Here is a 24,792-nt window from a genome sequence, read left to right as displayed (position 1 = left end):
GACCCTTGTATATTCTCAAGACTGGTAGAAATTTGCTAGTAGAGGAGGAAAAGAACATTTAAGGTGAAAAGCATGTGCAAGCCCTGGAGAAGGGCGAATAGGGGATGTGGGGCCATTTTCATTCTGCCATCTCTGTAGACCATGCTGAGACTTAAGAGTCACATCTTGGCCCTGCCCTTGAAGGGCTCCCGGTCTGCTGAACACAGGAACAATGTGTGTGCAGTATCTGGGCAGGAATGGCAGATGAGGCCTGAATCTGGCCCACAGACTTTTATCTTTGGACTATGATATATTTTAAATTTTTGAATCAATTCTCTAATGTTGCAAATCAGACAGTTCGTTAAAAAAAAAAAAAAGGAATCGCGTTTCTGGCTTCTGAAAACAAAAAAAAAGGAAAATGATCTGGCACCCCACCTATTATCCCTCTTGGCAACGACTGGCTCAAGCCGAGTAGCAGAGGCCCCCTTTTTGTGGGACTCACACTCTCCCTTGAGTTTCACACACTTAAGTTTCCTACTTGGCTTAGAAAGTTTTTAAAAATAGTATTTTGAGGAGCAGCAAATTCTGCAGTGGAGAAGGAGGGATGAAGTGAGAAATGTGTTGGAATCTGGTCAGGATAATCAAACTGAGGGGCTTGGATGCTACGGTGTGAAGCTTTTCCAGGGTTTTCCCACTGCCACTGGGAAACTAAGGTTGGTACCAGCTTGGAGGGGACTGAACTGAGACATCACAGGGCTGTGACTTGGCTTAGATCTTATGAGAAAGAAAGGGGCAACACTGCAGTCTGAACCCAGGCTCACTTCAGAGTCTGCTAATGGGCTTCTTACAACCTCTGTCTCACAGCAACCCAGTTGCACAATCTGGTAAGCAGTGACATGACAGGGGCAGGCAGGGATAGTGGTTGAGGGCTCTGCTACCTCTGTGTTGTGTGACCCAGAACGAGAGGTTTGCCTTCTCTGTGGGCACTTAACAGTGCAAGGGGTCTGGAACGCTGGCACCTCGAGTGGACCCAGGAGGGGATGGCTGACATGGGGGCGGAGATGAGCAATCAAAGAACAGTTTGTGGACTAAATTGGGGGAGGTCAAGACAGAGTGGGGGTCTGGAGGAGGCACGGCTTGGGGGAAGGTGAGTTCAGTTTAGGACACCGGGAGCCTGAGGTATCACGGAGACTCCTAGAAGGGAGGACCGGAGCAGGGGCTGGCTGGAGAAGATGAGAAACGGCGGCCCTTCCCGTGGGGAGTGGAAACGGGCCCGAATGGACCGTCCTGGAGGAGGGGGCGGGGAGTGCGGCGCCCAGCGGCCCCTTTAATCGGGGGCGCGCGCCGGCCGGCCCGCGCGCTCTCGCCGCCGTCGCTGGGCCGGAGTGGGAGCCGGAGCGGAGCCGGGGCCAGGGCCGGAGCGGCTGGAATGGAGCCCCCGCGCGCGCCCGCTCTGCGCCGCCTGCTGCCACCGCTGCTGCTCCTGCTGCTGCCACTGCCCCCCCGTGCCCGGGCCAAGTACGTGCGGGGCAACCTCAGCTCTAAGGAGGTGAGCGCGCCGGGCCCTCCTCTGCCACTCACCGGGACCCCGGGGGACGGGAGGGAGGGATGGGGGAGGGGACCGCCCCGCCCCCTGCCGCCCCTCGGGGGCGGACCCGGAGCCACAGGGGGTGGGGCCGGGGGCGGTGGGGGGACTGAGTCAGGGTTGAGGCCGAGGGGAGCCGTGGGGTCGAGATGAGACTCGGCGGTTGTAGGAGGGACACTGAGGTCAGAGCTTGGCGTGGAGGGGGGCCGGGTTGGGATAGTCGGAGTTTGGGGTGGGGTTGGGGGACGCCGAGGTGGTGCTGAAGGGACAGCACTTTTCACTCCGCTGAGAGCCTCGAGTTCACGCTCCTGCTCAAGACCGGGAGAGGGCCGTTTGAAATGCTCCCCAGCACGGGGTGGTCTCTGGGACCACTGTGGGGGCGGTGTGTGGGTAACTGCGGGGCATGGTGTCTGGGACAGAAAGTGGTCGGGATGGGGATCTGACCCTCTGGGGTCTTTCTCAGGGTGCCTGGGAAATAGGAAAAGTGAGGGGAGGGAAGGAAACTTGGGGGGCATTTGAGGCAGGAATCCTGGAGCCAAGGTGAAGGGATCACAGAAGAATTTTGGAGGTGACTTGTTCCCCTTTATGCTTCTTGGAAAACCAGGTACTTAGGGTAGGAAGAAAACTTGGGGGTCTGTGGAGTCAACGAGAGTTCTCAAAGGACTTGGAAGAGGGTCTGACTGGGCCCCTTTTCCAGGACTGGGTGTTCCTGACGAGATTTTGCTTTCTCTCGGATTATGGACGCCTGGACTTTCGTTTCCGATACCCTGAGGTGAGCCTTCTCCAACCATTCCCACACCGAGGCTGGATGCTTCCTTGGCCTCCCAAGGCAAAGGGCCACTCCATCTCCCCACACTCCTCCAAACACCGAAATCTCTGGGTCTGCAGGCCAAGTGCTGTCAGAACATACTCCTCTATTTCGACGACCCATCCCAGTGGCCAGCCGTGTACAAAGCAGGGGACAAGGTGAGGGCTGTGAGGAGGGTGAACTGGAAGGGGAGCAGGTCGAGACTGGCCAGGGAGTGACCATGTCCCTGCCTTCCCCAGGACTGCCTGGCCAAGGAGTCAGTGATCAGGCCTGAGAACAACCAGGTCATCAACCTCACCACCCAGTATGCTTGGTCAGGCTGTCAGGTATGGGCCCAGCCCCGGGGCCTGGGAAGGCGTTGAAGGTCAAGGGCCTGGACGTGGCACAGACAGGCTTCAGCGTTCTTGCTCCTCCCCAGGTGGTGTCAGAGGAGGGAACCCGCTATCTGAGCTGCTCCAGTGGCCGCAGCTTCCGCTCGGTGCGTGAAAGGTGGTGGTACATCGCACTCAGCAAGTGTGGGGTAAGGGGCTGGGCTGGCCACCTGGACCTTGCCCTCCTGCCTATCCTTGCCCTCCTTGCCCTTCTGCCTATCCCCTACCTACCAAGGGCCCCCCTTAGGCCTCTACACTCCCCACAGGGAGATGGGCTGCAGCTGGAATATGAGATGGTCCTCACCAATGGCAAGTCCTTCTGGACGAGGCATTTCTCAGCTGATGAGTTTGGTGAGCATATGGGGACCCAGCAGCCAAGATCTTTGACGGAGCGCAGAACTGGGTGCCTGCTGAGGGACACCCAGCCCAAATGAACCGTTTCCTCCTTCCACCACATCGGCAGGGATCCTGGAGACAGATGTGACTTTCCTCCTCATCTTCATCCTCATCTTCTTCCTTTCCTGTTACTTTGGATGTGAGTCCAGCACATGGTGGGGGGAGGTTAGAAGGTATGGGGGGGCAAGGGGGAGATGAGCTGCTTTCCCTTCCTGTCTGTGAACAGCCTTCCCCTACTTCCCTCCTAGATTTGCTGAAAGGTCGTCAGTTGCTCCACACGACTTATAAAATGTTCATGGCTGCAGCAGGAGTGGAGGGTGAGGTTTAGAGTACCTCGGCTTTTGAGTTTTGTGAAAGGAGGGGCTGGGGGCCCAGACACCTGGGTCTGAGCGGGGAGGGACTGGGGGTCTTGGACTCCTGGGTCTGAGGGGTGGGGAGCTGGGGGTCCTGGACTCCTGGTCTGAGGTTGGAGGGGGCTGGAGGCCTGGACTCCTGGGTCCTGGGAGAGGAGAGGCTGAGGGCTTGGACTCTTGGGTCTCCTAGGAGCTCAGTGGGAGTAAATGGTCTAGAATCTCTTCATGGGGACAGAGGAGGGTTCTGGTCACCTGGATCACAGCACTAGGGATCAGTGGTGCCCCAAAGCTGGTATCTGTCCTTTCTTCTCTCTGCCCATCCTTCCCTCAGTCCTGAGCCTCCTGTTTTTCTGCATCTACTGGGGCCAATATGCCACCGATGGCATTGGCAACGAGAGTCTGAAGATCTTGGGTGAGAATGACGGGCGCCAGGGTGGGCTCTCGGGCTCCTCTGCGACTGTGTCTGAGCTGCCCTCTCCTCCCTTCTCCCAGCCAAGCTGCTCTTCTCCTCCAGCTTCCTCATCTTCCTGCTGATGCTCATCCTTCTGGGGAAGGGATTCACGGTGACACGGTGCCCAGGCTGGGTTGGGAGGGAGTGCTGGGGATGGGGTGTGGCTGGCCTAGAGATGGGGTCAGGGGGGCGGTTTGGGGGGTGGCGGCCCCTTCCTCCCTGACAGCCCCACCCCTGCCATCTTCCCTCATGGCCTGCTGCCAGGGGCCGCATCAGCCACTCAGGCTCTGTGAAGCTGTCTGTGTACATGACCCTGTACACCCTCACCCACGTGGTGCTGCTCATCTATGAGGCCGAGGTGAGTCCCGCCTGCCACTGCCCAGGCCCTGCCCCTCCCGCCCCCCCACCCCAGCTTTCAGTGGCCTCCCCCACCTGTCTGCAGGCCCTTCCCCACATGGAGCTCTTCCTGGCTCTCTCTCTCCCACTCTGATTTCCCGCCTTCCCATCTGTTTCTCTAAGTGCATTCCTCCCCTCTTCCCGGTCTCACTCAGTAGCTTCTTCCTCCTCCCTCCGTCTCTCACTGTCTGTCACATTTATGCTCAATGTCGTGACCAAGATTTCAGGAGTCACACAGACCTGGATTCCACTCTGGCTTCCCCACCTCCCAGCTGGCTTGCCTCGAGTGATGGTCCCCCTCTCTGGGCCTGTTTCCTCCTCTGTAAAATTAGGAGGGTCTTACCTCCCCAGGGGCTCCTCTAAGGCTTTACCTCTCGGCTTTGGCTTTAGCCAAAAAAGCTTCTCTCTTAGCTTCAGTTGCCCACTCTGTGAGTTGGGGTGATCATGAGACCTACTTCACGGGAGTTGTTGCAAATGGAAAGCTTCCACACGGTGGCGTTAGGGGATGTATTCTCTTCCTCTTTGTCACCCTCTCTGTACCTTTATATGCTTCTGTCTCCATCCCTTGCTCTCCTGCTTCTTCTGTCCTGACCAAGTACTCTGCCCCTGGGTGCCCAGGGGTGGGGTGTCGGGTCCCTCTGTGGAGGGTAGGAGTCCAGGGCTATGACAAATGCGCTCTCTCTTGGGTCCAGTTCTTTGACCCGGGCCAGGTACTGTATACGTATGAGTCACCGGCGGGCTACGGGCTCATCGGGCTGCAGGTGGCGGCTTATGTGTGGTTCTGCTATGCTGTGCTCGTCTCTTTGCGTCACTTCCCAGAGAAACAGCCCTTTTACGTGCCCTTCTTTGCTGCCTACACCCTCTGGTGAGATGTGCTGGGCCCCCAACCTGTCCCTGCCTCCTGGGGCTTCCTAGAAGTGGCTGTCCCCAACTCAGACCCTCCTCAGTGAGACAGATGGTTTTTCAAGTCAGGCAGCTGTCACTAGAGTCTGCCACTACTCACTGAGTGACCAGGAAAAAAATCACTTTCCCAAAGTAAGAAAAAAAAAGTGCCTTAGGTTGCTTACCCATAAAGAAAGTTTGTCAAGAGTATCTCTTGCAAGGAATTATTTTGAGTATGCACAGGGCACCATATTAGGTCTGCATGTCTGGCACATAGTAAGTGTTCAGTAAAAGCTAGTTGTAGTTTTTATTGTTCAGCGTAATATAGAGGTAAAGTAGGCACGTTCTAAGCCAGACTGCCCGGGGTCAGATCGCATTTCTAGAGCTTGTAAACCATGGGACCTCACACAAATCAATTAACTTCTCTGCCTCCGTTTCTTCACCTGTTTAATGGGGATGGAAATTGCACCTGCCTCCTAGAGTCACTGCGAGCACCCTTCTGGGTGACAAAATGAGTTTATATATGTGGAATGCTTAGAAACAGGTCTGGCATGTAGTAAGTCCTTAGTTGTTACTATCATATGTTAACAATTCATCAAACATCTATTGATTTCTTATTAGGTGCCAAGATGTGGGGTGGGGCGGGGCTGAGTTCAATTCAACCTAGTCCTCGCCTGCAGAATTTCCCATGCCAGTGGGATTCCTGCCTCCTTTTAACCTCTGGCTTCTGAAGCTCACACTGGCTTCTCTCTCATTTGGGACCCACCTGGGGCCTGTGTGTATGCATGACGAGGGAGTTGGGGACCAAGGGGTGGAGTGGAGGGCTAGGGCAGCGTCTCTACCAACCCAATTCATTCCCTTCAGGTTCTTTGCAGTTCCTGTCATGGCCCTGATCGCCAACTTTGGGATCCCCAAGTGGGCGCGAGAGAAGATTGTCAATGGCATCCAGCTGGGGATCCATTTGTATGCCCATGGCGTGTTCCTGGTGAGGATGGGCTTCCGGTGGGGTGGGAAACCTATGGGCAGAGGATGCATGAGGCTCCCTACCCGATCTGCCTGAACCTTCTGTCCTGGGCTCTTGATCTGTTTCCTTCACTTCATCCCTCCAGTCATTCACCAGACACTTACTGAGAGCCTGCTGGGTTCCTGCAGCTACTTTCCTGTGTGCCCCAGACTCCACACTCTTCTATTCCTCCCTCCCGCCTAGTCCTGGACTCTTCTCCCAACCCGCCCTCTTTCTCTGCCCCTCTCCCCATTCTCATTTCTGACCCTGTGTCCCCAGACTTTCATGTTTCCCTTCTGGATCCCCACTGCTTTCCTCAAGCCCCCAGATCTCTACTCCACGCTTCTCCCCTCACATTCTCCCATCTGTGCTGCTCCATCACAGGCCATTGTTCAGGAAGAAGCAGCTGGGGTGGGCCAGGCTTGGTTGGGCTCTAGAGCCCTAGATCCGAACAGCATCAGGAGGGAACTAGCAACGAACCTCATCTTTACTCTGGTTTATATTCCTATCCGGACTTCTGGGTGACGATTATATTCATTCATTCATCCATCCTTCCATCCGTCCATCAACCATTCAGTGGGCACCTGTGTTGAACCAGCCTGTTTCATGCTAAGAACACTCATAAGCATTTATTCCTGCCCTCTTTTTAAATTGCCAGAGAAGCCCCAGGACAGAATGGTAACAGTCATTGGACCCGCTATACAGAGAAGAGAAGCTAAGGCCCAGAGAGGGGAGGTGACCTGCCAGAGCTCCATGGCCTTTGATGGCAAGGCAGGGACTTTCTTTGGCCCCAGTGCTTTTCCAGCAGACCACAAGGTCTGGCATGAGAGGGAAACAGACAGGGAAATAGGAATCACTGAGGGCCCCAGCTCCTGATGCCAGGGGTCCACCATGTGCTCTGTATAGGAAAGGTGCTCATCTATCAAGGGAGGGGGCCGGGTCCCTCATCTACTACCCCAGAGCCTGACTTAGGTACAGACTCATCTTCCTGGGACAGTGCATCTTGAGGCTCTTTGGGAATTCAGAAAGGGGCAGAGAGAGGGCGAGAGAACCCACCATGTGCCAGGCTCTGCATAGCAGTTTTTGTTTCCACTCTCTTCCCAAGTAGGCACTGCAATCCCTTTTCCCCATTGAGGCTCAGAGAGTTTAATCGACACGCCCCAGATCCCACACTGCGGGGCCGTGAGGTGGGGTGCAGGCTCAGAACGCCAAACGCTGTGCCCTTTCTGCTGTATTTCACCTTCAGCTGGTTTCCTTCCTAAAAATGCTCACGTTAGCTCAGCACAGCTGTGCTGCTGACATTCCACTGCTCATTGGTTTCGGCTTCTTGATCATTTATTCAGCACAACCTTAGAGGGACTGTGCTGGGCTTCCTGGGGGCAGCGCTAGCGTCACATCCAGTCTCCTCGCCTTTCTACCAGGCTAACTGGGGAGACACCTCGACATTCAATCAATATTTATTGAGAGTTTCTATGTGCCAGGTACTGTTCTAGAAGGGGATCCAGCAGGGAACAGAGCAGTCAAATTCCTGTTCTCATGGAGCTAACGTTCTAGAGTCTATCAGTTGCTGTTCAATCGAACTTTCTGTGTTTATGAGAATACCCTGTGGTTTTTGCTGTTAGTGTGACTGAGAAACAAAAAAATTTAGTTTAATTTCGATTACCTTAAATAGCCACATATGGCTAGTGGCTACCATCCTGGACAGTGCAGGATGCGAAGCTTAACGTCAGTGATAACTCGGTGATCAGGCCTCTGATGGAGGGAACAGGGGCAGAGTGGCGGGAGTTGTGAGGAGGAAGGTCAGAGCTCAGAGTAGGCGCCTAATACCGTTTGAAGGATCTCAGGGAAGAGTGGGGGATGTCAAGTGAAGGAGAATCTTTAGGATCTCATGTTTATGGAGATATCCTGAGGCCTGGACGGTGCTTCTCCAACCTGTACCCGGCCCCTCGTCCCAGATCATGACACGCCCGTCGGCGGCCAACAAGAACTTCCCGTATCACGTGCGCACATCGCAGATCGCCTCGGCCGGGGTCCCGGTGCCCGGAGGGAGCGAATCCGCGGATAAGGCCTTCCCGCAGCACGTCTATGGAAACGTGACGTTCATCAGCGACTCGGTGCCCAACTTCACGGAGCTCTTCTCCATCCCCCCGCCCGCCTCCTCCGTAAGCCCCGCGCCCCCGGCGCCCGAGGAGCTGCTGGCGCCGCCCCTGGAGTACCTGACCCCACTCCCGGCCCCGCCGCCGCCCCCTGCGCCCAGGCGCCTGAGCCCGCCCCCTGCCTTTCGCACGCCCCGCGCCCCAACGCCGCGTCGCGACCGTCCCCCAGCGCCTGCGCCCACCCTGCCAGACTGGGTCCTGGCGCTGTTGCGTACGCCACCTCGGACGCCACGCGCGGTGCCCCCGCCGCCCGCCTTCCGCGGCTCTCCCCCGCCTCCCCGGCCGCCGCCGGAGTTCGCCCCGCGTGACCCGACACCGCCCTTTGAGTACCTGGCCCCGCTGCCCAGGCGCCCCGCCACCCGCTCCTTCCCTGACTGACACCGGCGCCCACACCTCGGGAGGGGGTCCTCTGGGGGGAAGGGGACGGGCCTTCGGGGCCGCATCTGTCCCCGTTTGTCCCGGAAGGCCTCTGACCCTGACCCCCCTCCCAGGCCGGGAAGCAGGTGGAGGAGACGGCGGTGGCGGCGGCGGTGGCCCCGAGGGGCCGCGTGGTGACCATGGCCGAGTTGGGCGCGGCCTCCCCGCCCCTTCCCGCTCGGTTCCCCAAGGCGGCCGACCCGAGCTGGGATGGCCCGACGCCACCTTACCAGCCGCTTGTGCCCCAGACGGCGGCGCCGCACACCGGCTTCACCGAATACTTCAGCATGCACACGGCCGGGGGCACCGCACCCCCAGTCTGAGCACCCCTGCCCGCCCCTGCCCCCATGGGCCGCGCTCCGGGCCCCCGATGGGCTCCGAATCCCCGTACTATCCCGGCCCCAGGCGTGGGCCATCCCAGACCTTCCCCGTCCTGCCCACCCCGCGCGCCCAGATAGGGGTGCGCAGCGTCCCGCTTCCCCCCTCCCCTGATTCTTGTGCCAAACGGTCCCGCGGGAGCCGCTCTCCCCGTCCCCTCCCTCAGCCCCTGCCCAGAGCTGCGCCGGATTCTGGGCTTCCGCTGTTCCGTGACCTCCGGCCCCCTGGCCCCCTCCGAGACCTCTGACCCCGCCGGACCCCAGAACACTAGTGACGATCGCCGGGACCCTGCCCGTGGCGCTCCAGGACCCCGCGACCCCGAGCCACCGCTCCCGGGACGGATATTGTGACGTTGGTCTCGACTCTGAAACCTTCCCTTGGATCTCTGTGACCTCGGACCTGTGCTCTGTCCACCCCCATCTCCATCCCGGTGACCCTCCCTCAGGTCCCCGGCAGAAAGACTTTTTTTTCCTTCTTGCCAAAATAAAGAGGAGTCGTCAGTTTTTATCTATAAGATGGCTTCTTTTACATCTTGATGGTGCTCAGAGACAAGGCTGAGCAAGAACCGTTCCGGGACCTCAGTGTGTCCATCTATGAAATAGCGTTTTGGGAGAGGCCTGTAAAACCTGACCTTTACGTTGACGCAGAATCTCGGAGCACTAAAGATATGAATCAACTGGCCCTCTTACTACACTGTTCCTTTATTTTTACCTTCTCTTCCCCAGTCAGAGGTAGAGGCGCCCTCCAGTGGCACATGCTTTTCTCAGCCACCTGCACCCCGAGTTTGGGTTAGGATTTAGCATTGCGCATGTGCATGTTCTCTTCGCAGGCCAAGGAAGTCACTGCTGCGCATGCGTCGGGGAACAAATGGGCGGGGAAGTTTCCGGAAGTCTCCCTTTGTGGATGGGTGGGGTTGGGTGCTCCGCAGTCCTCCCAGGGCCGCTCTGACCTGCGGTTCCGCGACTTCTCGCCTCCTCCCTGGTCTCTCTCCTGCAGCGGCCTCTCGGCCCCGCCCCCTCGCCCACCCAGAGGTCTTCCCCGGGCCTTTCTAGCCCAACCGTCCCCTCGTCTCTCTGATCTGGCCTATCGAGCTCCCGAGAGAGGCGCGGGTGGGTGAGCGAGGGACCGAGTCCATGGGTGCCAGGCCGGAGCCCCTGAGGACGGGCTCCGCCCCCGGTCCCCGGTCGCGCCCCGCCCCAGGCTGGAGTCTCTCCCGGACCATCCGGGCCTGGCCCGGCCTGGCCCGCACCCTCTATGGAGGCCCCCGCCCGGCTCTAGGGCCCTTTGCCCACTGGGGACCCACACGTTTCTAAGGTCCGTTTCAGCCTGCAGCGGTCCGCGTCTGTAATTGCTGGACACCGTTTATGGAGTCAGCCAGCTTATGGGGGCCTGTGTCTATAAGGGACTCCTGTGGTCCCTAGGGGTCGGCCGCGTCCATAGCGACCCTATTTACAGGGCCTATCTTAGGTCTACAGAGCCCACCCCTCGACTTCTAGAGCCTGTCAACAGCGGCGCTTGCGACTTCTGGACCTCCCCAGTCTACAAGGCCATGTCCCGTTCATAGAGGTCGCATTTGCAGGTCCTCACGCCGGAGGAGGGTCTGCTCCGGGTCCGTGCAGTCTGTCAGGGTCAGTGCTGGAGGCGGCGATGGCCCTGGGCCGGGCTCTGGCCGCCGCGCTGGCTCTATCTTTGGCCTTGCTGGGGCCGCTGTCTCCTGGGGCCCGGGCGGGAGACTGCAAGGGGCAGCGGCAAGTGCTGCGGGAGGCGCCAGGTTTCGTGACAGATGGTGCGGGCAACTACAGCGTCAATGGCAATTGCGAGTGGCTCATCGAGGGTGAGTGGGGCCGCGTGGGTCACACACCCACTCGTTCGCTAATTCGTTTGTGCACTCATTCATCCACTCACCACATTCCCAGAGCCTGGTTCTGGTCCAGGCCCTTTGCTCTAAAAAGCAGCCAACCTGGGCCCTGCCCTGGAAGGCCTTGAAGTCTGGTTGGGGAGTTGCACCCAGACCCAGATGGACAGTTACAAGCCAGGAGCATCGGTGAGGGATATTCTGAGTAATTGTTAGAAACTGGGGCTTCTAGCCCAAGATCCGACTTTGAATTCCGGTTCCACTTCTTACTAGCTTTGTGAATTCGGGCAGGTGGCTTCCTTTCTCTGAGGTTCAGCTTCCCCTCCCCTCAAATACCCACTTCATAGGGTCGTTGGAATGAAATGAGAATAGGTATTTAACATGTCTGGCAAATAGTAAATGCTTAATACATGGTTTAGGATGCTTATTGTTCTTATTTTTAAAGTTCTTCAATAAAAGCATTTTTTCGGTCATCCATGTGCCAGACAATATATTTGCCACTGGGACACGATAGAGACAAAAGTCTCAGCAATCCCTGATGACTTGGGGCTTGGGATCCAGTGGGGGAGACCAAGACATTAATAGACAGTGATAGTCCAGAGTGGTTGAGATTGTGATGGAGGAACCCTACAGGCCTAGGGGAGCCCGAAGAAGGTGCCTGATCTGGGGGTGGGGGGGAGGTCTTCCTGGAGGAGGAGGCGTCTGAGCTGAGGCATAAAGGACCAATAAGAGTCAACTAGGAGAAGGAGGAAGAGCATTCCAGAGTGAGGAAACAGTCTGTGTGCAAAAGCCCCAGCCCTATCTTCATGGTCTCCCAGTTCAGTAGGGGAAACAAGCCCACTCCCAGGGAGTGGGAAGCCCAGAGATGTCTGACTTAGCTTGGGTGACAGCTGAGCCCAAGAGGCATATTCAGGAGGGAGCAAAAGGGCACTATAGGCAAGGAGAACAGCCCGTGCAAAGGCCCGGACACAGGAGGGATTTGAGGAAATAGAAATGCAGTGCGCTAGAATACAAGATGAATACAAGGAGACAAACTGTGAAGCAGAGGCTGGAGGACTGCGGGGAGGCAGAGGGTGTGGGACCTTGTGAATTTTAGCTCTGTCCTGATGACAGTAGGGAGGTGGAAGAGAAGTTCAAAGACAGTGTGGCCAGAGAAGTCCAGGAAGGCCTCCCTTGGGAGTGGATGTAGAAGCTGGCCTCCAAGGGAGGTGGGGGTCCCCCAGGAGAGGTCCTGGGCAAAGGCCAGAGGCGTGACAGGACCTGGATCATGCAGGGCCTCCCTTTGCAGGCTGCGGAGCTTGCTCTTTATCTGGGGGCAATGGGGAGCCATGCAAGCGTTTCAAACGGGAAGGATGTGATCCGATTTATATTTTATGTATTATTTATCTATGGCTGTTGTGCGGGTATGGATGAAGCATGTTTCTTGGGAATGTGTGTCTATCCCCAGCTTGGGGGCCATTTCTATCTGGGGTGGGGGATGTGAGAACAGAATGAGAAGTTTTTTATATGTTGGTATAAATCATCTTCCAACCCTGAAGAGCCCAGTGTGTTCAGGGCTGAGACAGAAGGAGGTACAGGGTTGGGCAGATGGGCCTTGGGGAGTCTGTTGGGGATCACAGAGGAGGAGGCACTAGAATAGGGTTCTGAAGCACACATGAGTTTACTGGGTGAGGAAAGGGAACAGCCTCAATAAAGACAAAAGAGAGTCTTGGGTGTCTCAGGAGCCATTTCTAGATTTGTCTGGTTTGGCTGGACTATTGGCTGGGAGGTAAAGAGGGTGCCAGATGCCAGGGAAGGAGAGCCTTGAGTGTCATGCTGGGCGGCTTGGCTTTTCTCTTGGGATTGAAGGGGAGCCACAGTAGGATTTTGAGCAGGAGTGGGGCTTTGCTCCCGGGCTGGGTGGAGGGTGGACTGGGCACCTGGCCCGCAGTCTTGCAGGAGAGGGTGAGTTTTACTAGGGCAAGAATTAGAAGGTGAAGAGGCGTGGAGAGCACTAAGAGACGTCCGTGATGTTTCACCAGTGAGACTTGGGAACGAATTAGCTGGATGTTAGGGGAGGGGGAGTCGGGGAGATTTTCAGAACCCGCTTGATCTCCCTTCCTTCCCAATGCCTCTCACCTATAAGAACCAACCTGCTTCCCAATCTATTAAGAAATAAGCCACTGACAACTTACTTTTACACCATGTTCACAGTGTACCCAGTCCTCACAATATCCTCACAAATAAGAAGCATCTGCTTTTAAAAAGCAGGAGATTTGGGGTTGGATCTCTGGTCAGGGTGGCCTGTGGTTGGGCCCATTTGGGGTGGAAACAAGAGACTTTGAAGTTAGGGAGGAACTTGGGGATGGCAGATGGTGAGCTGGCCTCTGACAGGCACTTGACAAAGATGTACTTGTTGTGAGCTTTACAGTATGGTTGAGGCTGGTAAGACTCTGGGAGGTCTGGTTGCCCAGTGTGGCTAAATGGTTCTTCTGCGTTCCTCAGACCATGGCTCAGGATCTGTTCTGATGTTCTCCAGGGCTCTGGTCAGAGTCTGAGAGAGAGCTGCCAACTTCAGTACGCATTTTGTGTATTTCCTCCTTCCTTCATCCAGCATTTTCTGAGTCCTTGGCCAGTGCCAGGTCCAGTGCTGGGCAGTGTTAGAGAGGGACCCTCAAGATGAGTTAGGCCCAGGCCCTGCCCTGGTGGGCCTCTTAGGCTGCAGGTGAGACAGATGTGGCCCAGAAGAATGAAGATTTTAATGGAAAGTGATAATCCCTAACAGGGGCTCCTAACCCAGCCAGGGGGCATCAGGGAAGGCTTCCTGTAGGAGATGGGGAAGTTTGCTGGTAGGAAGAGAGAATGTGCTGCAGACACTTGTGTAAAGGCCAGCTTCTGATAGAACTGCAAGCAATGGGGTGATGTGAGACAAGGTGAGACTTCACCTTGTGAAGTGCCAGGTTAGGTAGCTGGATTTTCTTCTGGGGACGGTGGGAGCCATGGAGGGCTTTTGAGCAGGGGAGGGCCAGGGCCAGGTGTTGAGTTGGGAAGATCCCTCACAGACCCATATCAGGGCAAGACAGGAGGCCAGGAATGAGGCTGGACCAGTAGTCCTGGCAAGAGAAGACAAGGCCTGGGCTGGCACATTAGAGTCACCATTTCGAATCTTTACACCGGCCTTGGTGGGTGGGGAGAATGATCTCTATTTTATATCAAGGAAACTGAGGCTTAGGGAGCCCACGGCACCGGCCCACGAGCACTCAGCTAGCAAGTTGTGGATGAGCATCTCCAGCATACAGATGAGTCTGCTGAGGGGCATGGGTCCTCCTGCGGGTCAGGAGCAGAGCTGGAACCCAGGTCTCCTAGTTTCTCTGGCCCAGAAGACTTCCCTGAGCCCCTCGTATAAAATGTGAGATGAAAGAACCTTCTGGAACCCGGATCTGGCAGAGAGCAGGAATCGTGACAGGGCTGGGAGTGGTGGCATTTGAGAAGTGCGAGGCCCCACTAAGCACTTCATGCACTGTCGCCTCTCACACGGCGCAGCCCCACGTCCAGGATTTCCTCTCAGGGCTGGCAGCTGATGCTGGCTGTCAGCTGGAAGCTCAGCTGGGGCTGTCAGCTGGGATGCCTACATGTGGCCCCTCCATGTGGCTTTGGCTTTTCATAGCGTGACAGCTGTGTTCTCAGAAGGAGCATTCTACGAGGCCCGGGTAAAAGCTACAAGGCTTCCTCTGATCTAGTCTCAGGAGTGCCAGAACCAGTGCTGCTTCGTATCAGTCCAGCCAGTCTCTGAGGCTCTTCCCAGATACAAGGACAGGGCACTGGCCCTCACCTCTTGATGGGAGGAGTGGCCAAGAAGTGGGGATCCACCACAGTACTGTTATGCCCCCTTTACAGATGAAAAAACTGAGCCAGAAGAGGTTAGGTGACTGCCCAAGGTCACACAGCTAGTAGCTAGTAAGTGGCAGAGCCAAGATTCGAGCCCAGGCATAGTCTGCCTCTAGAGTCTACTCTCTTAGCTACCACAGTAAACAGAGAGATGAGACACGGGGTGGGGCTGTGATGCTTGAAGAAATTGCCCTTTGTCCAGGGGTAAGAAATGAGCCTCTTCCCTCGAAGCTGTGCTCGGCCTGGAATGGGGCTTGCAGAGGGCTTTTCCATCTGGGAGCCTGCCCCTCGGCTCCAGCCTGGGCCCCGACCCCCAGGCCTGGGTGTGGCTGAGGCTCAGGAGTAAATGGTAATAGCTCTGTGGCTTCCTCTCTGCACATGTCAGTTTTCCGGTCTGAACAGGGCTGGGTGTTCAGCCTGATGGCAGGAGTCCTTTCCAGAGCTGATACTACAGTTCCTCCTCTGACCACCCTGGGCTCTGAGACCAGGAGCCCGTCCAGGGCAGGGCCCCGGTCTGACTCATCTTTGGGTCCCTGTATCACGTGGAGCAGGGTGTGTGTTCTTGAGTGGGCTGCGTGGAAGCATGGGGAGAGGGTCCACGTCTGAGCCCAGCCCCTCTGTTCTCATTGCCCAGCACCGAGCCCCCAGCACCGGATCCTGCTGGACTTCCTTTTCCTGGACACGGAATGTACGTACGACTACCTGTTTGTGTATGACGGCGACTCCCCGCGAGGGCCCCTGCTTGCCAGTCTGAGTGGGAGCACCCGGCCCCCACCCATCGAGGCTTCTTCGGGCAAGGTTGGTGGGGCCCAGCTGTGGGCCGTGGCAGGTGCAGTGCGATGGCCAGGGAGTAGACACACACAGGGAGGGACAGAGAGACAGCAGGAGGGACTTGGCGTCAGACAGAAGGAATCAGGGGCAGGGAAAGGGGGAGAGAGATGAAGAAAGGAGGTGGCAACCCCCAGGGTGGGGGGTAGGGCAGGAGCAGACCACCTCCCAGTACGGTTCCTGGAACTCTGCCCACCTGTGCCTGCAGATGCTGCTGCACCTGTTCAGCGATGCCAACTACAACCTGCTGGGCTTCAACGCCTCATTCCGCTTCTCCCTGTGCCCGGGGGGCTGCCGCAGCCGTGGGCAGTGCCAGCCCCCAGGGGTGTGTGCCTGTGAGCCAGGCTGGGGGGGCCCTGACTGCGGCCTGCAGGAATGCTCGGCTTACTGTGGCAGTCATGGCACCTGCGCCTCGGTGAGCCTGTCCCCAGCTGTGTCCTCCTGGGGCTCTGAACTGTGACCAAACCTGCTGCTCTCATCTCCTGGATCTGACTCTGCCCCTGCCGGAAGCTCTCCCCACCACCCCACCCTCCGCTGTGTCACCGACTCCACGAGGGACCCTGCTTTCACCCACAGTACTGCCTTCTCATTCCAGATCCCACCTCACCTGTTACTCCAGCCCCACCCCGCCTTCACCTGGCGCCCCTCTGCCCGAGCCTACTCCTGTCTTCATCACCATCCGCCTCTCACCTGTGAACTTGCCCTCCTTCCTCTTGCCAGGCTCAACTCCATCCTCCCACCCAGCCATTCTGTCTGGCCTTGGACCCCCAGCCATGACTTTGACGTTCGACCACTGACCTTGGCTCTAAGCCGTGCATATCCTTTTTTGGGACTGGATCCCGTCTTGAGCCCTCCCTGCCTCTGTCTCCCCAGGTCTGAGCTCTTCCAGCTGAGGCTGACATTGACCTTACTGCTGTCTTGCTCTGCCAGTCTGTCCTCATTTTTCTCTCTGGGTCTTTCTCTTTTTTCTTGGTCTGTCTTCTTTCCTCCACCTCTCTGCCTCCTCTGGTTGTGTCTCTGTGTCCCTTTCTTCCTCTGTCTGTCGGCGTGTCTCCTTCCTGTCTCTGTCTTTCTCCCTTGGCCTCTCTGTCTCTCTCTTTTTCTCTTACTCTGCCTTTGTGTCCCCTTCCCCCCAGCCCCTGGGACCATGCCGCTGTGAGCCTGGCTTCCTGGGACGTGCCTGTGACCTGCACCTGTGGGAGAACCAGGGGGCTGGCTGGTGGCACAACGTGAGTGCTGGGGACCCCGCCTTTTCTGCCCGTGTTGGGGCCGCCGGTGCCTTCCTATCTCCGCCGGGGCTGCTGGCTGTTTTTGGAGGTGAGCACATGGGGTGCGCGTCTGGGGATCGGCGCCCCGACAGCCTGTGGCCAGGGCTTGAGACTGTCCACCTTCCACAGGCCAGGACCTCAACAGTGCCCTGGGTGACCTCGTCCTATACAACTTCTCTGCCAACACCTGGCAGCGCTGGGACCTGAGTCCTGCCCCGGTATGGACCCCACCTCTGCCCCGCCTGGAGGCACCTGTCAGTCCCAGCCAGGGCCCCCCGGAGCCACCCCTCTACCCCGTAGTCTTCCCAGCCCGCGGCTTGATATGGGCACACCTACTCGTGCGTTTATGCTTTCTATCTCAAAGTTTCTTTTGTCTTTCTTTATCTCCCTTTCTGCATCTTATCTTCCTGTATCTCCTGTCTCTCGGCCTCTCTGTTTTTGTCTCGGACTCTCGGTTTTTGTGTCTCCTTCTCTCTGGATTGTACCTCTATTTCTCTTTTTTCCTCTGACATTTCTCCTTCTATTTCTGTGTGTCTGACTCCGCCCTCTCTTATTGTGTGTCTGTCTCTTCTGTTTTCATTGGCACATATCTGTCTTTCTGCGTCTGTCTCTCTTCTTTTCTGTCTTTGCATATCTCTGTCTCGGTCTTACCTTCTGTCTTTCTTTTGGTGTCTCTATTTTTCTCTGCATCTCTGTGTTTGTGTCTGGCTCTCTCTGTCATTCTGTGTGTCACCATCTGTTTCCCTCTCTATCTCTGTCTCCTGGTCTCTTCCTCACAGGCTGCTCGTCACTCCCATGTGGCTGTGGCCTGGGCCGGCTCCCTGGTGTTGATGGGTGGTGAGCTGGCCGATGGCTCCCTCACCAGCGACGTGTGGGCCTTTAGCCCCCTGGGCGGGGGCCACTGGGAGCTCCTGGCACCACCTGTTTCCAGCTCCTCGGGGCCACCAGGTCTGGCAGGTCATGCAGCCGCACTAGTGGACGACGTCTGGCTCTACGTGTCTGGTGGCCGCACCCAGCACGACCTTTTCTCCTCTGGCCTCTTCCGTTTCCGACTTGACCGCACCGGCGGGGCCTATTGGGAGCAGGTGATTCCGGCAGGTGGGCGGCCCCCAGCCGCCACCGGCCACTCCATGGTGTTCCATGCCCCATCTCGTGCCCTGCTGGTTCATGGTGGACACCGTCCCTCCACTGCCCGGTGAGTGACCTGCCCCACAACCCCTGCCCTTGCAGGGCTAGGCCTGGCCCAACACATGGGCCTTTAGTCTTTTGTGGTCTTTGCTCACCGATGGACCCCTGTAGTCATTCAGTCACTCTTTCCTTCCTTCACTCACTCACTCACTCATTCACTCCCCATTCTTTTATTCCCTAAGTTTTCATTCGATCTCTTGGTCACTTCTCCACACACTCCCACCGTCCACCCATTCCACCAGCCCCTGCTCGGTGTCCAGCCCTGGTTAGAATATGCAGAGAACCCAGACACGAGTCCAGCCTGGGTCCTGGCCAGGGGAGCTTCTAGATCTAAGGGGGTTTAAGCCCAGTCACAGCAGGTCTCGAGCCTGGATGATCACTCCACTCAACGCCCCTCCTGCCTGAGCCCCTCCTTTGCCCCCCACCCCCGTAGGTTCTCTGTGCGGGTGAACTCCACCGAGCTCTTCCATGTGGAGCGGCGCCTGTGGACGACCCTGAAGGGCCGGGATGGGCTTCAGGGCCCACGGGAGCGAGCCTTCCACACGGCCAGCGTCCTCGGCAACTACATGGTGGTCTACGGTGAGGAGGCTCTCCGACCCCGCCTGCCCGCCAGGGGCTCCAGCCAACCCCAAGCTGAGGCATCCCTCCTCCCCCAGGCCTGCCAGCTATGCCCCTTTCCTCCTTTCCCAGGGGGCAACGTGCACACCCATTACCAGGAGGAAAAGTGCTACGAAGATGGCATCTTCTTCTACCACCTTGGCTGCCATCAGTGGGTGTCAGGGGCCGAGCTCGCCCCGCCAGGAACCCCTGAGGGTGAGTGGCCCCTCTCTTTCCCTGAGGGGCTTCTGAGGGTCACACTTCTCCCCACTATGAATCTGGGCTCTGGGCAGGACCCACCGTGGTTCTTGTTGGGGTGAGCCAGACATCCTGTTGGAGCCGGTTGAAGAGGCTGGGCTGCGCTACAGATAGACTAGGGCATGTTGCCATGGAGATGGGATGCGGTTGTAGCAGCATCAGATTTAGGTTTCAGTCCAGGTTTTGCCAGTTTCTAGCTGCTCCAGGGAACTGTCCATAAAGAAGTGACTTTTTCGAGGTCACACAGTGGACAAGTAGCAGAACCAAGATGACTGGCTCCAAACAACTATCTGTACAAAAACCATCATTTAACCTCTCTGTGCCTCGACTTCTCCATCTGTAAATGGGGATCGTAATAAAGTTTAAGCCACTGGGCTGTTGTGAGAATAAATTGAGATGATGCATGAAGAACGAAGATGGCCTCGTGAAGGGCTCAGCACGTCTTTCTAACAGTGACGAGTCCTGGGCCAGGGCCAGGGCCAGGTGGCTCACCTGGAAGGGAGTGTGGAGAACCTTTCAGACTCTTTAGATCAGAGACTGCTTTGAGAACTGGAAAAAAGCCACAAGCCCTCTCCTCAGAAAGATGTTAGTAGGCACGAAGTGGGCAGATCATTTCAGGGGACTGTGGACTTCCCAGAGGCCTGTCTGTTCTTCCCACCCCAGTGAACAGAAGAATGAGGGCAGGAGACAAACATAAGGGAGGGACATTAACACTTTCGGGGTGGACAGGAGGAAGGGTCCCCAAGGAATCCGATGTGACCATCGGGAATAAAACTCAGGCCTGGCACTCAAGACCTCCAATCCGGGGCTCCTTCACCTCACCCCTGTCCCTCTTAGGTGCCTTCACTGGGCAGAAGAGAGTGTGAGGTTTCTGCAGGCTTCTTCCTCTGTAGTTTGTGATTCCCTGAGCCAAGTCTCATGTGCTTACAGAACATACAAGTCATTAATAGAGTGGGGAAGTCACCAATCACTGACCTGTCAGTCAGAACTCTTGGTTGGAAGTGACAGAAATTCAACCAGCTGAAGCAAAAAGGAGAATTTCTTGGCTCACTTGAGTGAAAACTTTTGGCTTCAGGTTGGGCTGGATCCAGGTGCTCACATAATGGCATCAGCCATTTCTCTCTCCAGTTCTCATCTGGGTTTATTTCAGTCTCTAGCAGGCTTGCCTTTTACAGATGGTCACCAGCAGCTCTGGGATTATATTTTACCCCTTTAAAATGCCCAGCGTGGAGAGAGTACCTTTTTTCCCCAAAAATTACAGGAATTGAGGTACATCCCTGAACTAGTCACTGACACGGATAGGTCTGGGCTACAGCCCCACTTCCGCCGGAAGCAGGGACAGTTCGACTTGAGCCTGTGGACTGGAAAACCAGAGGCTGTCACCAGAAGGGAGGCAGGTGCCAGGCAAACAAAAGCGGGTGAGAGCGGGGCCGCCTGCCTCTGGCTCCCCCAGGGCGGGATGATGGTTCCACTTATGAAGAAGCCTAAACTCAAAAAACAAAGGTCAGTCCCTTGCCTAAGGCCACACAGCTAGTCAGCTGGTGATCTGTGATTTGAACCTAAGTAAGAGTTAGACCCGGGATTTGAACCCAAGTTTTTCTGACCCCAGAGATCATGCTCTATTTGAAAGATGACTTAGGTAGGGGTGAGGGAGCCCCGAGGGGAGAGAGGACTAGAGTTGGTGCAGGGCCAGGCAGGTGGGAAGGTTTCCGTGGACCGGTGACTGAAGCAGGAACCAGGATCTGGGCTGAGGCTCTAGGGAGTTGGGGTTGTCTTCTGGGCAGGGAGTGTTATGCCCTTGGGGGCCTGTGTTGTTCTAGGCCGAGCAGCTCCTCCCAGTGGTCGGTACTCACATGTGGCAGCTGTGCTTGGCGGCAGTGTCCTGTTGGTGGCTGGTGGGTACAGTGGCCGGCCCCGCGGGGACTTGATGGCCTACAAGGTTCCCCCCTTCGTGTTCCAGGCACCTGCCCCGGACGTGAGCACTGGGGTGGTGAGGAGAGGGTGGCTGGGGAGGAGGTAGCATGGTACCTACAGATGAGGGAGAAAGTTGGAGTCCCGGAGAGGAGTGGGGGTTCCTAGGGCCGTGAGAGGAGGGAGGTCAGTCCCCAGGTTCCAGGGAGGAGGAGTGGAGGTCCCTGGGGCTGAGGGTAGAGGGACAGCGGTCCCGGGGACTGGGAGAGGTTCGGAGCAGTGTCGTCGGATGCTGAACAGTCGGGGTTCCCTGGGATGATGGAAATTAGCGGGGCCGTGGGAGCAGGCCCCTGTCTGAAGAGTCCCCTCCCCCCATCTCTCTCCAGTACCACTTGGACTACTGCTCCATGTACACGGACCACAGCGTCTGCTCCCGAGACCCCGAGTGCAGTTGGTGTCAGGGGGCCTGCCAAGCTGCCCCGCCTCCTGGGACCTCCTCTGGGGCCGTGAGTGACTGTCCTGGCGCTCAGCCCCCAGCAGAGACGGCCCTCAGTGTCTGTCTCTGCTGAAACCAAGTGGAGAAGGACGTCCCCTCTACCCTCTACCTGGGTTTCACACCTAAGATCAGCATTCCTGATTGCTGACCTCTGAACTTTGACCCCGCCCTGATCCTTTTGCAGTTATCTGTCCCCAGGTCCCCAGCTCCTGTCTTCTTGATCTTTCTCATCCTAATGTGGCTTTCAGTTCCTTTCCACCCCCAAACTCCTGAATCCACAGCCCTTCCAATATCCCTTAAGCCCCAGTGGGCAGTGACCTCTGTTTCTTCCCTTCCATGTCAGTGTCCGGCTGCCAGCTGCCTGGGCTTGGGCCGTCTCCTGGGTGACTGCCAGGCCTGCCTGGCCTTCAGCAGCCCTGCAACTCCTCCCCGGGGGCCCGGTGCCCTCGGCTGGTGCGTACATAACGAGAGCTGCCTCCCTCGGCCTGGTGAGTGACCAGTGTCAGTGTGGGAGGGGGCGGCGCTGTACCCCACCCTGACCCCCACCCTCCTGTCCTCACAGAGCAGGCCCGCTGCCGAGGGGAGCAGATCTCAGGCACCGTGGGCTGGTGGGGGCCTGCACCTGTCTTTGTCACATCCCTGGAGGCCTGTGTCACCCAGAGCTTCCTTCCTGGCCTGCACCTGCTCACCTTCCAACAGCCACCCAATGCCTCCCAGCCTGACAAGGTAGGAGCCAGGGCTGGGGCCCAGAGTGATATGTTGAGGGGCTGGTCCTAGGGTTTTTGTTTTGTTTTCCAAACGAATCTTTATCACTCTTGTGTTTACCCTGTCTTTACATTAAAGGGTCTGATTCTCCTTACTGACTTAAAAATGGTTTTTTTTAATTGTAAAATACACATAACAAAATTCACCATCGGTGACATTGAGCGCATTCACAGTGTTGTGTAACCATCACCACTATTGAGTTTCAGAACATTTTCATCACCCGCAAAGGAAACCCCAATCCACGAGGTAATCACTCTCCATTCCCCTCTCCCCTGCCCCTGACCTGTTTCTGTCTCTGGATTTGCCAGCTCTGGATATGTCACGTAACGGGAACCATATAAGTGGCCTTTCGGTACTGGCTTCTTTCACCTCGCGTAATGTTTTCAAGGGTCATGAATGTTGTCGTATGTGTCAGAGCACCATCCCTCTTGAGGGCTGGGTCATTCTCCTCGCCTGGTCACCGCCTCTCCCCACGTCCATTCACCAGCTGATGAATGTTCAGTCGTTTTCACCTTCTCGCTGTCGTGAATAGTACTGCTGTGAACATTCATGGACGGTTTTTTTGTTTAAACACTAATTGTCAACTCTTTCCGGTATATATGTAGGAGGAGAATGCTGGGTCATATGATAATTCTATATTTCAGTTATTGAAATACTGCTAAGCTGGTTTTTATAGTAACTCCTTACTGATTTTTAAAATAGGTAATAGTCCCATGGTTTAAAAATCACAACGATGTGAAAAGTTGTCGAGTGAAAAGTCACTCCCAACCCTAACTCTCCCCGGAAGATCTGTTTGGATTTCTTTTGTATCCTTCTTGGGTCTGCCTGTTCCAATACAAGTAAATATGACTTTTAGTCATTTTTCTTTCTTGCACAAAAACTAGTATACTCGACACTGTACTACTGCTTCCTGTTTTCTTAACACGTCCTGGCAGCCTTCCCGTGAGAGAACTTAGGGAACACCTTCTTTTTTTATTATTATCCGTTACAGCTGCATAGTATTCCACTTATTTTCTGACACCGTACCGTAGTTTATTTAAACAGCCTCCCATGACGAGCGCTTCGGCTGCTCCACTCACTTGCAATTACAGAAACACCTACTAGTAGTAAATCATGTCGTGTGTCCATCGCTTTGAATGTTGGATCTGGGCTTTTTTTTTTTTTAAACTTATGTACTGGATAATTACAAACAGAGGACGTAGGGTGAGGTCCGGATGTATCCTGAGCACAGGAGCTTCTGTCCCCGTGGAGTTGGGGCGCGACACCCTCCTGGCACATGGAGGTCTTTGCTAACCTCGAAGTTCTCCAAACCTGTAGTTAAGGGACTACAGGTTTTTTTGGGGGTTTTTTTTTTTTTTTTTAGCTGAACTCTTAAGGGCTTACGTGGTTTGGTGGGGTGCTGGGGAAAAGGATCCTGACGTTTAATGGGAGGTGGGGATGAGCAGGGGCTGCTGTCTGTTGTCTGAGTTGGGGTCCCGACTTCTCCCAGAGCGACCCTGGGCAAGCCGCCTCCCCTGCCCTGGGCTCAGTCTCCCGTTCCCTAAAATAGGGAAGGAGGTTGGGTTGTCCGGTCTTTGCTGGCCCTGAGGAGGCCTGAGGAGCGTGGGGACTGTGGGCCATGCAGAAAGGCGCTCATGCGTCCCCCTTCCTGGCTGGCACAGGTCTTGATTGTCCGCAGCACGACCATCACCCTGACACCAAGTCCAGAGACCGACGTGTCTCTCGTCTACCGCGGCTTCATCCACCCACTGCTGCCGGGGGGGCCCGGTGGGCCCGGAGCCGAGGATGTGGCCGTGTGGGCTCGGGCCCAGCGCCTCCACGTCCTGGCCAGGATGGCCCGTGGCCCTGACACAGAGAACATGGTGAGGGCGCCTGGGACACTTGGGGCTGTTTACGGTCAACACGGGGGTTGGAATGTGGTGCCGGGGCCTGGGGAGAAGTCCGGAGGCAGGAGAGGTGTCCTTAGTGTGGGGAGGCCACTAGGGTTCTCAGTTGTGAACCAAATTTGGGGGGAAGTTTGAAAAAGGCGGAGAAGGTCTGTGTTCCTAAGTTAGACTCCCTTGAGGATTTGGAGACACTTGGAGGCTCTTGGGGTCTAAGGAGCCCAGAGGCACTCCTGTTCCCGGGCGGAGGTGGCTGCTAGGGGGCTTTGAAGCTGCAGGGGTCAGGGTGGAAAGACCTGAGGCCTTCTGTCCGTCTTCGCCCTGCCCAGGAGGAGGTGGGGCGCTGGGTGGCTCAGCAGGAGAAGGAGACGAGGCGGCTGCAGCGCCCCGGGTCTGCTCGTCTCTTCCCGCTGCCTGGCCGCGGCCACAAGTACGCGGTCGAGATCCGGGGCCAGCTCAATGGCTCGGCAGGCCCTGGGCACAGCGAGCTCACCCTGCTGTGGGACCGGACTGGCGTTCCGGGTGGCAGCGTGAGTACCGGGCCCGGGCCTCGGCCCCCTGGGCACAAACCTCGGCCTCTGAACTCCAGTCTCACCTTGCGCCATCCAGATCTCTCTCTCTGACCCCCAGACTTCGATGTGCTGTCACATTCCGATGCCTGCCCCGCGCTGACCCCGCCGCCCCTGACTTCTGTCCTCCAT

General features: G+C 56.7%; 2 protein-coding genes across 8 annotated transcripts in view; both read left to right on the top strand.

Annotated features, from left to right (window-relative positions):
* The first annotated feature begins 1,124 nt into the window (after positions 1 to 1,124).
* On the top strand, positions 1,125 to 9,984 carry TMEM145 (transmembrane protein 145). 3 transcript variants are annotated; one of them, XM_039850000.1, is made up of 15 exons: positions 1,341 to 1,528; positions 2,262 to 2,336; positions 2,453 to 2,530; positions 2,612 to 2,698; positions 2,791 to 2,892; positions 3,010 to 3,094; positions 3,207 to 3,278; positions 3,388 to 3,456; positions 3,824 to 3,904; positions 3,985 to 4,063; positions 4,208 to 4,301; positions 5,032 to 5,204; positions 6,086 to 6,206; positions 8,180 to 8,386; positions 8,872 to 9,984. In XM_039850000.1, exons 1-15 carry the CDS (start codon positions 1,409 to 1,411, stop codon positions 9,118 to 9,120), a joined length of 1,692 nt encoding a protein of 563 aa, XP_039705934.1. In that variant the 5' UTR covers positions 1,341 to 1,408; the 3' UTR covers positions 9,121 to 9,984. The 3 variants fall into 3 exon arrangements, with proteins under 3 accessions (XP_039705932.1, XP_039705934.1, XP_039705933.1); XM_039849998.1 differs by having other exon boundaries at positions 1,125 to 1,528; positions 8,180 to 9,010; XM_039849999.1 differs by lacking the exon at positions 1,341 to 1,528 and adding an exon at positions 1,681 to 1,746 and having other exon boundaries at positions 8,180 to 9,010.
* Positions 9,985 to 10,090: 106 nt separating this feature from the next.
* MEGF8 (multiple EGF like domains 8) overlaps positions 10,091 to 24,792 on the top strand; it is a 40,174-nt gene continuing 25,472 nt past the window's right edge. For 3 of the 5 annotated variants that reach the window (XM_039849996.1, XM_039849995.1, XM_039849993.1), the window contains exons 1-14: positions 10,091 to 11,009; positions 15,532 to 15,695; positions 15,934 to 16,140; positions 16,862 to 17,042; positions 17,123 to 17,211; positions 17,773 to 18,188; positions 18,615 to 18,760; positions 18,872 to 18,994; positions 20,857 to 21,011; positions 21,334 to 21,453; positions 21,787 to 21,931; positions 22,006 to 22,169; positions 23,870 to 24,070; positions 24,421 to 24,621. In XM_039849996.1, coding sequence (XP_039705930.1) covers positions 10,823 to 11,009; positions 15,532 to 15,695; positions 15,934 to 16,140; positions 16,862 to 17,042; positions 17,123 to 17,211; positions 17,773 to 18,188; positions 18,615 to 18,760; positions 18,872 to 18,994; positions 20,857 to 21,011; positions 21,334 to 21,453; positions 21,787 to 21,931; positions 22,006 to 22,169; positions 23,870 to 24,070; positions 24,421 to 24,621 — 2,499 coding nt within the window. In that variant the 5' untranslated portion in view covers positions 10,091 to 10,822. The remainder of the gene's footprint in view (positions 11,010 to 15,531; positions 15,696 to 15,933; positions 16,141 to 16,861; positions 17,043 to 17,122; positions 17,212 to 17,772; positions 18,189 to 18,614; positions 18,761 to 18,871; positions 18,995 to 20,856; positions 21,012 to 21,333; positions 21,454 to 21,786; positions 21,932 to 22,005; positions 22,170 to 23,869; positions 24,071 to 24,420; positions 24,622 to 24,792) is intronic. The other 2 variants (XM_039849992.1, XM_039849997.1) reach the window with 2 other exon arrangements.

Source organism: Pteropus medius, unplaced genomic scaffold (genome assembly GCF_902729225.1).
Source record: "Pteropus medius unplaced genomic scaffold, Ma_sr-lr_union100, whole genome shotgun sequence".
NCBI lineage: Eukaryota > Metazoa > Chordata > Mammalia > Chiroptera > Pteropodidae > Pteropus > Pteropus medius.
The sequence above is the reverse complement of the archived record's forward strand: the minus strand, read 5'-3'. Positions and strand labels throughout refer to the sequence as shown.